The sequence below is a fragment of the Solea solea genome, chromosome 20 (assembly GCF_958295425.1).
Source record: "Solea solea chromosome 20, fSolSol10.1, whole genome shotgun sequence".
NCBI classification, from domain to species: Eukaryota; Metazoa; Chordata; class Actinopteri; order Pleuronectiformes; family Soleidae; genus Solea; species Solea solea.
This window is the reverse complement of record NC_081153.1, coordinates 3,655,794-3,671,908: the sequence shown is the minus strand read 5'-3', so window position 1 is coordinate 3,671,908 and position 16,115 is coordinate 3,655,794. Positions and strand designations below refer to the sequence as shown.

General features: G+C 40.3%; 1 protein-coding gene across 4 annotated transcripts in view; it reads right to left on the bottom strand.

Moving 5' to 3' along the window:
- The window catches only part of fndc5b (fibronectin type III domain containing 5b), a 36,862-nt gene extending 22,110 nt beyond the window's left edge, over nt 1-14,752 (bottom strand). The window contains exons 1-2 of one of the 4 annotated variants that reach the window (XM_058619247.1): nt 14,639-14,752; nt 9,499-9,567 (exon numbers count right to left, since the gene is read on the bottom strand). In XM_058619247.1, coding sequence (XP_058475230.1) covers nt 9,499-9,523 — 25 coding nt within the window. In that variant the 5' untranslated portion in view covers nt 9,524-9,567; nt 14,639-14,752. Of the gene's footprint in view, nt 1-9,498; nt 9,568-10,409; nt 11,530-14,638 lie in introns of those variants that run through there. The other 3 variants (XM_058619245.1, XM_058619248.1, XM_058619246.1) reach the window with 3 other exon arrangements.
- Between the last annotated feature and the right edge of the window lie 1,363 nt (nt 14,753-16,115).

Sequence of the window (16,115 nt, the reverse complement as noted above, 5' to 3'; positions counted from 1 at the left end):
ATACCATAACTATACTATATCGTACTATTAATATACTATACTGTATAATACATATACCATATCTATAGTGTACAATGCTATACCTATACCTACTATAACTATAATATACAACAAAATAATATACCTAACATAACTATACAATACCACACTGTACTATACTATACTATAACTACACTATACTGTACAATACTATATTATACTATACCATAACTATACTGTACAATACTATACCATACCTATAATGTACTATACTATACCATAACTATACTATACATACGCCCCCCCCGTCTCCTTCTTCTACTGTAACCGAAACATGCAAAGCAAATTTTTCTATGTAAAAGTGAACTTTGTATAAGAACATCAGACAGTCGTGCTGACGACAATGAGACTGACACATTGGAAAAAAAAAAAAGAAAAAAAGACGAGTCATAAAACAGGTGTAGTGGTTAGCATTCTTGCCTTGCAGCGAGAAGCTTTCTGCATGGAGTTTGCATGTTCTCCCCGTGTGCGTGGGTTCTCTCCGGGTTCTCCGGCTTCCTCCCACAGTCCAAAAACATGCAATGTGGGGATTAGGTAAATTTGACACCCTAAATTGAACATAGGTGTGAGTGGGAGAGTGAATGGTTGTTAGTCTCTATGTGTGTGGCCCTGCGATGGACTGGCGAAGTGTCCAGGGTGTACCCCGCCCATCGCCCGATGTAGCTGAGATTGGCACAGCACCCCCCACGACACTCTGGTGGAGGATAAAGCGGTAGATGATGATGACTGATGATGACTGACATAAAACATGATATATGGTGGTCAACATTGCAGTTGCATTAGTGTGTGGCTCATCAGCAGTGTCAAGATTCTTCATTTCAACAGATTTTTCAGCAGGTGTGTCTTTAAAACTTTAAAAGTCTCACAAAATCTAATACATGGAGGAAAAGAGACAATACAGTGAATTAAATTGATATTCAGTGTAGCATTTTTCAATTTCACATTTTTTTTTAAACTGACCAGTCCCTTGGTGTCCAAAAAACAAGGACACATTTGAATCGTCTATATATGAGTGCAGTTACAGTGATTCTCTCGTCTCTCCTCCTCTGTCTCTGTGTATATTTCTGTCACACAGCACTGAAGCAACGTCATGCAGCAGAATATCTCCGGCCTTGACCAGCATTTATCACCAAAGACCATAAAATATCCTTGAGTCCGGAAGGAGGAATGATCTTTATGTGTTAATAAAGGGGACGTGGTTTTAGAAGAAAAGGTACACGAAGCATGAACGGAAAACCACATTTATAATAGCAAAGGCTTTTGGGTCTTACTATAATTGCACTGGAGTCATCTGGTCATTTTCTGTTTCATTTTGACACTTCCTGTTTTGTTTTGATACTCACTTTGTTTCAGGTCACTTCACCACTCCCTGGTGTTTGCTGTCCCACCTGTGTGTAATTACCTTCTGTCCCCTAATGTGCTTCATCTGTGTTTTCTGACCTAGTTTTGCTCTCTGACCTGGTTGAAACTTGCCTCTGTTAGTTTTTGTACAATAAGTTCCATGTTTCTGTGCAGTTTGACTCCCGATCCTTGTGTTGCGATAGGTATTTCCAGCTCTCACACATGAGGACACAGAGATGAGACAAGTCGTGGCCATGGATTATACGCGATCAATACACAATTAACATTCCCAACAGAGGCCTCTTAATGTCTCCTTCATTTCAAGGAGTGGAGGCACAGGACATGAGTGCCACTCGTGTCCCCTGCTTCCCTCTCTGCTTTTCCACTTTTGGCTGGAGGTTACGAGAAGGATTTCAGAAGACAGAAGTCATATCTCTCTGCTCTGCCGCTGAGTTTCATCGCTCAGTTTAGGGTCAGATGAGAGCGATATCCTCCTGTGACCTCTGGAGTCAAAAAATTTGACAAAATATGAAAAATATGTGCCTTTTCACCTGGTCCTGCAATCATTAGTTATTTTCTCGAGACAACAGAGACAACTGCACATCACTTATACATGAACTCGCCCTGTAATATGATCAATAATGAATTTATGAGAACCTTGAACATTTTTAGCCGAGCATTTATCTCACATTGAATCTATATTATCATTGATATCTTGTAATTTATGCACATTAATCATAGTTAAAACTGTAAATACAAATTTAAGCACAACCACTTTTCCGGCTATATACACTCCTAATTATGATTTACTGTGTTTTATGTTGTTGTTGTATTGTTTTACCTTGTAAAGCAGTTTGGTCAACCCTGGTTGTTTTATAAATGTGCTATAGAGATTAAGTTGACTTGACAATTCATAGATAATCTGAATTCTAAACTGGTTTAGTTAGTATGTTTCAATACAGTTTAGTTGAACTAGGTTTACTGCTTTTGGCAAACACTAGCGCGGAATCAATCTATTGAAAAAACTGTGTCCATCTTCGCTATGCTTGGTGGCCGCGTGCCGCCTTTTAGCTTGTCTGATTTAAGTCGCACTTGCACAGTAATTAGTTTTTGTCTTGAACGCACAGACTGTTGCAAATATTGTAAATCAAGTTACATTCTGTTTACCTGGTTGCTCTGTCAGTCTGGTTCCTGATGATAAATGTGGAGTTGTTATTATATTGAGGTTTATGGGGGAAAAAAATGCCATTTTCACATCTTACATTGTCTTCTTTCTTTTTTTTAGATACCGTATTAAAACAAAATGGTGATAAAAGCTGCTTTAAATCAACGCCAAAGGGTTTTGTGATGAATTTAGACGAAACAAACTTTTGCAAAACGTGACCAAAACTGAATCAAGTGTCCTCAAATCTTTGTTTGTTTTTTAACCTAGAAACAAACAAAAAAGTTCTATCCATTTGATCAGTTTTATGTTCCAGTAATAAAGTTTGCTAATACAAAGCACCATACTGCATACAAATCACTAGATTAGGATAACTATGACCTGCATGAATGAGAATCTACACAGACATCACTGTGGAACTTGTTCCTTTTAAGTATAATTGCTGACATGTTAAGCTCAAAGTGGAGGAGCAATAAATCACCAAATTATAATTCACACATTACCACTTGGTGCGAGTTTACAGTGAACACTTATTGGGCACGATGTGCTGTTTTCGACTGGGTGTTGAGAGTTTCTAAAGCTGTGTAGAGAAGTGAAGGGGAGCTGATGGGCACAAACAGACCTGAAGTGGAATTAATCCATCTGAAGCTGCGGGGGAACAATCCAGTCTGGAGCTGCTTTGAAGTGGCATTATCGCTCCCGTTTTCTCTGCTCAACTGCAAACCTCAAACTACCCCTGGAATCATTCAATTACACTCTGTCTCTCTCTCGGCTTGTGTACATGTTTTGGGCAGAATGATATTTATGGTTGAGGCATGCAAATGAAGACAGAGGAGGCTCCTGGGCGAAATGAGGTGCGAAATGATGGTAGAAAGTCAAAGGAATGAGTGAATGACGGGGAAGGAACGTGAGTAACAGGAGGAAGGTGGGAAGGACAGGCCAGGACAGGGCTGTCAGCGCACTGCAGAGGATTTCACTTCAGCAGATGGAGGAGGTGAAGAGGAGGAAGCTGTGTCAACTGTGATATCGAGATAACATATTCAGCCCATTCATTTATTTATTATAAGTCCTCCAGATACTGAACTTCAGCACAGCATATTCACACTCTCACGGACACACACACGTGAATGCTGCCATCACTGAGGAGCTGCTGACTTCATCAGATCTCCTCTCATGAGTATTTGTGAATATTTGGTGCTGTAATTCAGTTTCACATCTCACAGGACTGAGGCTGAGTCACCTTCCTCGTCTCATGTCTTTATATATGACGGCAGGTGAACTGGCAGCACAGTATATTCAGTATTTTCTACCATGATCATTTAGCAGTTGACATTTTATCATTGTTATTTTAGTATTAGAGTTGAATTATGTGATTTAAATGGCCATGTCTTGTTCAAGCACATAATTCTCACCATGTCCACATTTCATGTTAATATTTTATAAATTGTACATGTTTTTATTGTTTATCTTTGTGTATATTTTTATTTCTGATTACATTTTTGTTTATATTCATATTTTCAGTGTTTCTAAGTCACTTTGGTCACTGAAGTTGTTTTTAAATGTACCATAGAAATAAACTTTAACTTAAAAGAACCTAACATGCGTTTCATCAGTTTGCTTATATTGTTTTTCAACAATCTTAGTCCTGATTCGGTTCTTGATGGAGCAAATGTAACGCAGCCAATTTCCCCCAGCAGATAAATAAATAAATGATTATGGTTCTAATCCTTTGCCAGTTAATATGTACTCAGATATAATGAATTGAACTCAGTTAAATTGACTCAAAGGCTATAATAATAGCAACCGCGCCATATGTTCTGCTAATGGCTTATACACAGGCAGCGAGCAGTAGCTCATGCATGCACGGTGAAAACAAAACAGGAGGAGGCTATAGATCCAGTCTCAGCAGCACAACACAAACTCCATGCAAATCGCCTACAATCTAATAATACAGTGAAATGACAGCCTCAACAATGAGTAGTCACATCAACTGATCCATTTTTTATAGTCAACTGAATAATCCACGTGGTGTCCAAGGTTCTCAGTAACTGGGTCAACAAGAAACCACAGAAGTTTACTTTCCAATCACAGATACGTGGGTCACTGTCTTGCTCCAGGATAATGTTGACAGTTTCTAAAAGCTGGGGACACGCAGCCGCTACACAACTTTCAGAGTCATTAGCAGATTTGTTTATGACGACTGAAAGACTGGGGATCACACATTTAAGGCACAACCGAAGACATCAAACTCTTGTGAGAGCGACAGTTTAAAGGGGTAAACAATACCACCCTCGTTTTGATATTCCCACTACTTCCTGCCGTCTTCTGATGTCATTTCCTGTGTCCCACCTACTCCTTTTCATTGGCTGTTGTTGGCAACGTTTGTTTGCAGCTGGGTCAGTAACCAGTACACACAACCCCGATTGTGTCGGCTCACAACTAACGATTATTTTCGTCCATAAAATGTCAGAAAGCGTTAAATGATGAAGTTCTCAAATGTCTCGCTTTGTCCACAAACCAAAATGATTCACTGGTAAAGATTACTTTGTTATATGGCGCAAAGAAACAAAGAATATATTCACATTTAAGAAGCTAAAACAATCAGAGATCTTGTTTTAATCATAAAAAAAGCTTTATTTAGTCATTTTTCAGCTCTATTCAAGTTCCCCCACACTAACAGATTTCTGTACCATATAGCGGCGTCGACTGTCCTCTACTTGTGCTGACTGCTGCAGAATCTGGCCGACAGTGAATTGGCAGTAAAATCGGGCAAAAAAATCTTTTATGTAATAGGCCTTAAAGTGCATCCTAACCTATTACTAAGACCTAATAATAAACAACAATAAAGATAAAGGGATCATCTGTTGAAAATTCAAGACCTCATTTTCAGTTTTGCATGTGGGGTTAATTCAGTCACCTTGCAGCTTATCTGGGGTTTGGTCACATCCCAGCACATAAAAACTACACAATGCACTGAGCGGGAGCATCGAAGGACACAGTGGAGATGAGCAGCAAACCCTTTCCCAGGAGCCAGGAGTGGGTGAAGAAAAAATGCACCAGGGATTTGTAAAAGAGCAGGTTAAAAAAAAACCCAGGTTGTTTGATACTGCAGTGACACCAGGGCTTGAATTCCCCCCTCAATGAGGCTCAGTGCCATAGGTTTGCTGCCAAAATGTCTCCCTTTTTATTCATAATTTCATTGAGACAGTGTGGGGGTGAGGTTGTGTTACTGTATAGTGAATATGTTCGTTATCCTGAGGGATTCATTTGTAGCAGACGGAAAAAAATGGGGTAGTTTGTTATAAGCTTCACATTAATTTATAATTCATAACGTTTTATTCAGTAGAACATGATGTCGATTTTGTGAATTTTGTAGAGGAAAATAAGTTATAACGCGCAATACATATGCGTGGACACTGTGATTGATGGCTTATACTAGGTGATGTCTGTGGGCTTCCAGTCATGGGGCCAATTGCACATCTCAAGGCTTCAAAATGGGAGTTTATTTTGCAACCAGAATGCTCCAGTGTCCATTTCTTATTTATGGTAGGGGTGCACACTGTCTGTCAAAAAAATACAGGCTATGGGGGAGAAGGGCTGTGTCTGAGGGCTCCCTTAAAACCGTGTGCATAAACAGGATTTGATGTGAGCTGGAATGAATACATAATCTGTGCTGGAATATTCACATCACGTGGTATAATTAGCTGATGCTTGTATTGCAATGGAACCACAAAGCAGTTGAGCAAAGTGCGATGCTGCGCCCCTTTTGTGAATGTTTGTCCCTTTTGGCTGTGGAGGCCTGGGAAGACCTTTTAAACAAATTTGTGGGGAAGTCATAATTTACTGTAGCTGCACTCGTTAAGATGTTCAAGATTTTGGTGTAAACATTGCAGATTTTTGGCGATGACACGTTGTCATTACTGACTGACAGGTCGCAGTGTGGGATAGTGGCAGCAAAGAGCAGTTGAAACATAGCAGCAGCCTATTTCCTTAAGTGGTCCCGACCGAAGTGTTGGCATCAGGTACAGAGTGTCCTCCTCACAAGGAGGGACATAAGGAGAGGATAGATGAAGTGGCAGCAAGAGAGAAGGGTGTAGATGTCCACTGATCTGACATAAGCATCTTTCTGTGTGTGTGTGTCTCTTCCTACAAGGACACATTCAGACGCCTACTGCTGAGGGTGCGAACCCCACTGTTATCTAACAGGAAAGACAACTGTGTGACAGCGTGAGCATATGTTTCCATGCAGCAGACTTAAAGTCACTTTCAGCGCCATTACAGCCAACTCACTATGAGGCTTTAATCGTCATAGTGTAGCTAATTGAGATGCGTCACTTTTTTTCCACTTATTTGCGTGTTTTAACAATCTGCTTAACTCACTATCGTGCTGCGGATAAACTCAAGATTAATCCCCGTGGGACCATTTAATCAGATTAGTCCATGACGATATCGCTGCACATGGTATTAAGTTGTAGAAGTGTTAAGGGAATAATTGCACTGATGCCTATTATTAAACCACCCTTCCTGACTCAGGCTTTAATGGGACATGCTGTTGTGAATTGGATTTTTTGTAACGTTACACTCATTTAGTAGACGGAAAAAAAAAAACCCTCTAGGAATCCTGAGCCCTTGTGGTTTTTTGACTGTTTTGACTGTATTGAATCTGTTGACCTTTACGTCATAGAAAAACAAACAACGAACGGTGAGACGGACACTGAGATGGAGCGCACTGTGGTTCTGTACGTTTCATACCTGCTGTACATGTTAATCGTGATAGAAATTAGAACGGGCTCTTGTGGTTGCTGTGTTGTCTGAAGAAAGACGCCGAAACAGTACTGCAGTCTATATATCGTCTCTTTCTACTTCCGGGTCAAAGATCGGGGAAGAAATGCTGGTGCATGCGCAGAACACCAAGTCTGACTCCAGTCCGACAACATGTATACATGCAGGAATAATCGGACTATGAATCGCACTAAGACTAGCTTCATTTAGGCAGACTAAAATCTGACTTTTAAATTGAGAGTCTATCAAAAATTGTTGCTTCTACATCACTGAGACTGAGACTGACTCTAAAAGCCTTTTCTGTTTCATAGTAAGCTGTTTGAAAATATACAAATGCATAATTAAATCCATTGATTATCCTCACACCAAGAACACATTTACTTTCCTTCCTATTATACTAATAGACTAACTGCCCTTTCAAAGCACAGATAATGACCTGGTGAAGATGACGACTTATCTATCATCTTTCTGTCACATAGAAAGATGGGAGACCTAATTCATGAAGTCAACATTATCTTAATTAGCCAGATACAGCTATAGCTGACCTACAGCTGCATGAGAAGGATGTTGGACAGAGATTAGAATCCTGCCTCATCTTCTTTGCTTTTTTTTTGCCTTTTGGATTCAAGGACAACATCTAAAATGTCAAGTAATTAATGTGTTTTTGTGCCTAGGAGGGAAATGACGGACACGGTGTAACAGCAGCATTTTGCATTCATGTCATATACTTTTAAAGAACACAAATTTAAACAACCAAGTGCCAAAAGGAGAGTTGCTGTCATCCTCTGTAAAGAGGTCTCAACATCAGAGAGAAGTCCAACGCCTATACTGACCACTGATATTATTGGATTATTCAAAACTAATCTGGACTGGTCATTTATTTAATGGCATCATTATCATCAGACCACTTTCAGCACCAACTCTTTTTATGTGGAAGTGTCTGAGCGAGGCATGAGGACAGAGACGAAAGGGAAGAGAGGCTTTGATGAATAACTGCGGTACTGATGCTGACAGCACACTCCAGTAATGGACCCACTGTGTGTGTGTGTGAGAGAGTGTAGCTAATGTATTACTCATGTTGTGGGGACCTAAATCTGTTCACACAATCCCCCGAACATGAATCATTAAAATTCTGGGTCAACACATGCTTTCAGGTTAAGATAATGTTTAGCAAGTAGTTGCAATGATGAGGCAGTCCTCAGGAAATGAAATGCCCTCCACCGTTGTGTTGTGTGCGTATGTGTCACTATTTTTGTTTATCACACTCATTCGTGTCTTTTCTCTGCTTTATTCAGTGTGATTTTTGTCAATGTGATTCAACAGGTTTGACATTGATCTCCATGTTTTTGATGACTGAGATTCTACAAGACTCTCTCTCTCTCCTCTTCCTCGCTCTACGTTGTCCTCTCTCAAGATTTGGGCAACAATTAGCAACATCTTGCGACAGAGAAAACCTGTTTTTTTTCTGTGCTCTACACAAGGCCTGCTTTCCAATCTACAACGCACTACTGACTCCCCCAACACAGACTCTCAGCTCATGTGACTCCAGGCTAAAATTATTGCCTCATTAGAAGGAATGCAGGCACATTTACCATCCGAGCAGCATCATCTGCAGACACATCACTTTTTTTTGGGATGGAGCCCTACGATCTAGTCAGAATCCTCTCTCTTCATCATCGTTATCATCCTCATGAGACTCCACACCTTTTCTCCTTTTACAGTTTAATGATGCTGCAGTTCACCAGGTATATCCTTCACTGGCTTTGCAGTAATGGTGCAGCCAGTGAAGCGAAATGCATATATCATATTTGGAGGGTTTTAGTATGATTGTTATAGTTAGGAGCAAAAACCACTGCAATTATTTCTGAAGGGGGACGTGTAATGCCAAGCTACATGTCAGACCAGATGTCACAATAATTACACCATTGTTTGTACATCTCTGCCTTCCATTACATTCATTGATTTTTACAGAAATTAATATTTTATTGAAAAATAAATACAAAACTGTTAATGCACAAGTGCATATGGATATATGCAACTGTCTATACCATTTTAATAATTAGACATAAGTCTATGTCCAGCAAATCTCCTCAGAAAAACATCTGGTGGTATCTGATCTTTGGTATCGACCAAAAACAGAAGACAAGTAGTGGCTGAGACTCAGGTATACGTACCGTGCAATGATGGAGGATGCCCCATAGTCGATGTCAGCGGTTGTGTAATTACATTCTTCTTTTTTGCTCCTGTAAACACACAAGAGTCAAACGAGTTACTGCTGTGGGACTCCAGCTGCAGCCATAACTTATTCACAAGGCGATCAAACTGCTGCTATCTGAAGCCACTGGAAGACGCACACATGTGCACATATTACAGGTATAAGAATGACGAAACGGCAAATTCCATATGTAGCACATTACATTTTAATCCTGTATGAACAGCAATAGAAAACACCAGCGTCAGTAATAAACACTTTTTCAACCAGAGGTATTGATCTGCAATCGCTTCTTTTTTTAACAGATTTGACATCCTTTTAACTTAACTTACTAATGAAATTACAACTCTAGTCTATTTGACAGTTTGTGTCTAGCTCAATGTTCACCAAAACAATGAAAACATTTAATAAGAATCATGTAGTTCACGACACTCTTATTGTGAAATGTAACCGGGAAAACAATGCAAGCATGTCCCTTTTTGCGCTCTTATTTTGTAAACACACCGGAAACTATCTACTGCCTTCACGCGAGCTTCACTCTAGTTAGCATCTCTTTAGCCATGGCTTATTGACACAATAAAGCTTTTGAAACATTCTACATCACACAATAGCACGGATTAGCTTCACATAATCATCTCTGAATGTAGTAACAATTGCTGTCTTCCTTTTAAGTGACAGTTTCATTGTTAGTTTTCGAAAAGACACTCTGAAATGCTACCGTTACTGCTACTCTGAGCTAACTCACTCTGCTCCTTTCACAGGTTTCATGGTAAAAAAAACAAACCAAAACAAAGCCGCACTCCTAGTCCAACTTTTTTACACAAGTTATACTACTTTTATATTTCCTCTGTTTATGATTGTTAATGTTCTTACCTGTATAAACAGTCACGGAATACACCAACGTCAGTCCGCAACGTCACTCAGCCGTTGATGTCCTATATACACAGCGCCCTCTGCTGACTAGGTGTTCCTTCAAAGTCTATCTATCTATCTATCTATCTATCTATCTATCTATCTATCTATCTAATTAAAAGTGTTTATTTGGTTGTATTCACTGACTTCTTTCACATTTTTGACAGCATAATAACAGGAAACCAAATAAAAAGAACTATGTCCTTGAAGTTTAAATCCATGTTGGAAATGTCAAGGATAATCTCGTCAACATTAGTTCAGTTTTTAGTTATTTTAAAACATTTACATAAATAGATGTTCTAGTATCTTCTATTTGGATTTTCATAATTTAGTGTTTTAGATTTAGTAATACCGACAGACGTATACGCCTCATATGGATAAGTGGAGTGCTGGCACGTGGCATATGAAAAATTACCATTCCTCTCTGAAATACCTCCTTTCTACAGTCAGATGGTCTTTTTTTTACTCCCTCAAACAACTGTAGAAAGTAAAAGGTGACTGGAGCATCAAAAGAAGCTCTCAGACTGCCTTTGTTTTTTAACGCTGAGCCTTTGAAGAGCCGAGTGAAGGCTGAGCGATGGCTCCGAATCACATACTCGTCTCATCAGATATGATTGTGTGAAAATGCAGTGAAATGAGGCTTTAATTGCAGGAAAGCTAACATGTGCTAATGAGCCCACGCAGCACCTGAATGTGCTTTGCAGGAGAGACGTGAGGATGTAAGCCGATAGACTGACGCGTGGTGGAAAAAGGCGTTCATTTGAATTTTACAGAAGCATGACTTGTGTGAATTTGTGTATAAAAAATAAAGACGTGTGGGATCACATGATTGTGTCACGTCTACATTTCTGCATTTTATAAATGTGTCATATAAACTTAGATCCTATAATGGCAGTTCTAGTTTTAACATTGTTTTCACATTATTCCTCCAGTTGACAGTGACGGCTGCCAACAGAGCATGTGTGCTAACTGTTCAATGTTTAAATACAGTTATCAACGGTAATGAAAGAAAATAACAACGAGAATTCTGACAAGGCGACAGTGTCATTAAACGTGCATTATGGAACACAGAAGAAACACAGATGGAGTTTGGGAGCAGCTTTTAGCCAACCAAGATTGAACTGGTGTCAGCGGGAAGCCATTACCGCTCACATTAAAGATTCTCTTCTATTGAATTGAGTATTGGACGAGGGAACAAAGCCCAGTTCTTTCTTTTTCAGCAGAAAGGGAAGTAAAAAATGAAGTTACAGCAAGGCTCGTCGTAGATGGAGTACTGAAGTTTGGAATTTGCTTTCAGGTTCTCATTTAAACAAACCTCAAAACCTGCCAAAGTACTTACAAGTGCCTGTTTAATGGTTCTCACACACACACACACACACACACACACAGTGTTCATCCTCCGACTGAACTCACAGCCGACAGGAGTGCAGGAGACAAACGGAGATTTAGTATCAGTGTAAAGCGGGAGAGCCGAGGCCTGTGGCTCTGCTGCTGATCAGTGGTGCTCCATCTTGCTGTGGAGGGACGCGGAAACACGTTTAGTGTGGGATGGTCTCGCGCCGGCTGATAGTGTGGCTGAATTACACTTTTCACTTTGGCGCCTTTACTCTTTTATTTGTGTTGGCTGAGCAACTGCAGCCTCTCTGTGACTGTGGTGGCACCTGCAGTTCTGTAAGCATTATAAGGCCATAGTGACTAAGACGGGCGATCGGACAACTTGAGGAGAAAATAATGGATTTCAGGCGTGTACGTACTCCACAAGATGAGCAAAATGTGTTCCCTCTCTCTCTCTCTGTGGAGTCTGCAAGAAAAGAATGATGCCCTCATTTGGGGAGTTCTTGGGGAGTCAGTGTGTTCTTGACACATCATCTGGGCACAACTTTCTTCGACTATTGTGTAATTTGCCAGAAATGGGCGTGGTTAATGCAAGAAATATTGTTATTCCCTATACAAGATGGACGGTGAGATGGATGGTCCATATATTCCGTACCTGCTGTACAAGTTAATCGTGATACAAATTGTGGTTGCGCTGTCCGGCAAAAGTCCTGCAGTTTAAATACGTCGTCTCCTTCTACTTCCGCTTCAAAGACCTGGGAGGACATTTTGGTGCCGAACACCAAGTCCGACTCTAGTCCGACTAAGCGCACACATGCAAGAGTAATCTGACTATTAACCGTATTATCCAGGTATGGACTAGTTCGATTTAATCAGACTAACATGTTTACGTGACTGAAATCAGACTTTTAACATGCATGTAAACGCACTGAACACACTCTTGCCTTTGCCTTTGCTCCAGAAGGCACCGGGGTCACCATGGAGACAGGTCACATATACTCAGGAGGGGGGGTATGTGTTGTTTTTTTGCCTCCCATGGTTTGTAAATTGTGAAGGAAGAGTTGCAGTTGATGAGTCACCTCTTAGACCATTTGGTCAAGTTGGAGCAAGTCGATTTAAACAGCTTATGAGTAACAAAAACAAAAATGCAGCATTTAAATTTTCTGAAATAACATTTTTTATGTTTTTTTAAGGACGACTGGGGGTTATTGGCTGAAACTGAATAAACTAGCCATACGTTTTATTGATTAAGTGTATTATCACCTGAAATAAAGTATTGTTTGGTTTTCATAGCCTCAGAATTGGCCTGACTCCATGTTCCTACTCCATGAATCCTCTCTTTGTTAGAAAACTTCAGTCTCACCATGAGATGCAACTAATTCCTCCACTGTTGCAGTTTAAGTTTTATCCACTTTGTACTTTAGAGTATATTAGAGGGAGAAACGTGAGCGACTGCACTCTCTCACCGAGTGTGAACTGACTCTGATGAAGACGTGCAGGAAGTGTGCAGACACGCGACTCCTCACGCTGTCAGGGAGGAGAGGACGTCCACACTGATGAGCCGGCTTTGTCTGCGTTGACAACTCGTCTTTTTAATAATGTGTAATAAATGTGTGTGTTGGAATCTCTGTAGAGGAAACTGTTGAAAGATTCAGCAGGTGTGAGACGACTCCATCTGTTTTTCATGGAAATTAGATCATTAGACTCGAATTATCCTTCATCTCTTTTGTCTTTTTTCTTCAACATGTGATGCTACTGTGACAGGAGATTTATTCATCTATATTTTCCATCATGGTTTTCCTTTTTATTTTATTGTGTTCAGTAGTAAGTTTTTATTACTGACTTTATTATGACTTTTTGTTTTTAAAATGAGTTAGTTTTAATTAGTTTTTAGACTGTATTTCGACTGTAAACACATCACATTGCTTGTGAGCCAGGAGCTCCCTGAGAGGAAAAACCTGAGCAAAAGTGAAAATAAATAATCCCATTGTTACAACCGGGTTGAAGTCTACGGTTTAGAGGAAGCAGAATATCAAAAAATAACTAAGGCTAAACAAAGCCAACATCCTTCGAGGACTAAAGAAGCTGGATTCTGGTCACGCAGCAGAGTTCACTTCCAAGAAGCTCATCCAGATCTCTAGATCTCACGATCACCAGATACACAAACATCTTAAATTGAGGTGCCGTGCCGTGCCACGCTGTGCCGTGCCGTACATTACATTACATTACGTGCCGTGCCGTGGCAAGCTGGGATCATATTGGAAAAGGTACAGAAAGACATCTGTGGTGAACAGTCTTCTGTACCCGATACAGAAGAGCAGGATCTTCCTGGTCGGCCTCAAACTGGAAGAAACATTTTTCTGCTGAACTGCAGAAATCTGCTCAGCAGATAAAAATAACAATAAATTCAGATTATATAGTTTCAATTTAAAGTTGTCATCGCTCCAAGTCCCTGTGGTTGTTTTTCTTTTTTCTTTTCTTTTTTTTATTTATTAAGGAATTCTATGATATTGAATTGAACTGTCACAAAACAGTGCCGTATATAATAGTGATGTTATTATGACTGACATGGAGGTTTATTACTGTAGTATTGCACTGGATTGCATTCCACTGAGCTTGTACTATAAACTACTGTCTTTCTCAGAGACAGGAAAACACAAATATGCTGATGAAACAATTGATAAATTACTTGACAACAGCAAGAGGAAACATCAGGGATGAGGATAATTTAATGTAAATGTGTTTTTCTGATACATTTATACCGTCGGTTACTTTATTGGGTAAAATGACAGAGAAGAATCAAAAGAAAAAGAACATTATAGGAAATATAAAAAAAAAGGCAGTAAAAAGCTTACCCTAGAGTGTTTTTTGTGCAGAATTTGAAGTCATATCTGTCATCTTCTATTCATTATTTTCCTTTAAAGTAAATGACATTGGTTGTAGAACTTTCTAGCAGGCAAAGCTATTTGTCTTTCATTCTATTTATCTGTTCATTGTTGTAACTGGTATCAAAGCACCGTTGCCTTTAAAGTGCCTTTAAGGTGCATCGTCAAAGCCATGTTTTGTTATATATTGCCTTCGTATGCGCCTTTGTAAATCTATCTATCGTTAGAACTTGTACGACTTGTCGGTTTTACAACCTAACTGACGGACTGTCTAACTGACGGTACTTAGTAGCTAACAAGATGCTGTCTAACTAACTTCAAACTAACTTCAACTTAACTTAACTGCTGCTTAACTGTGTATGTGGAATAAACCTTCAGAAAGACAGTCGAGTTGTGCCCGCCGTACTTGTTCTGGTTACCCTTTCCAGAAGGGAGCATTGAGCTGGAAAGACCAGCCAGCAGAAATCTGGACAGTTGTAAAACCGCTGTCGGCGGCGTATCAGTGGAGTACGGACTGCCGAGCGGAGGACGACAATCGTGAAGTACCAGGACGCTGGTGAAGTGAGTCAGTCAAGAATAACTCAACAGAGAAGCCAGAGCAAAGAGCTTACCGAGCCGTTGAAGGATTAAAGGAAGTGCCGCAGCCGAGTGAAAGGCTGTGAAGATTGCACAAAGAATACAAAGCTCTTCTGGGCCTCACAGACTGTGACATTGTGACGTCGACAGCTTGGGGCGTGGACATTCGTGTGCCATTCGTGGACGTGTCGTTTGCAAAGAACTGAATCCTTTGAACGAGTCATTGGCAACGAACCAGAGAGTCAACTCCAATCAATTCCAATTCCGGAGTGAGTCAGGAGTTCAAAGAAGTAAAATGGCAGATGACAAGCCAGATCTGAGAAGCCTACAGCGGAGGCTATTGAATATGCAGCGGGGCTTGACAACACGTTTTAATCGTCTCAAAGTTAAAGCTGGCCACCTCAATGAACTGTCGAAAGAGGTGGCAGGATTGAAGAGAGATTATGGTGTTTTCGTCGATGCCAGCAATGAATATATTGAAGAACTGGGACAGATAGACCGAACGGACGATAACTGTGAACTGAGCAATGCCCTAGCAACAAGGGATGCCATTGTGCAAAGGTACTGTGAGACTATGGAAATGCTGTGGTTCAAGGATGCTGAGCCGGATATAAGCACCCTCGTGGCACGGTTCAATTCAGCTTTCGACCAGGCCGAGGTACTCGGCAGAAAAAGTGCACTACAGTGGTGTCAGCAAGAGGCCAGAAGGCAGGGACTGGATCAAGAACTCCACGAACTCAGAGACGCTCTGTATGTTTGGAAAGACTATCGGCCATACGGGAAAGAAAAGTGGAGACTCCATTTAACATTGGAAATTAAAAAGCAGGAACTGATGAATAAGTGGGCAGGTCGCAGTGAGATAAACGCAACG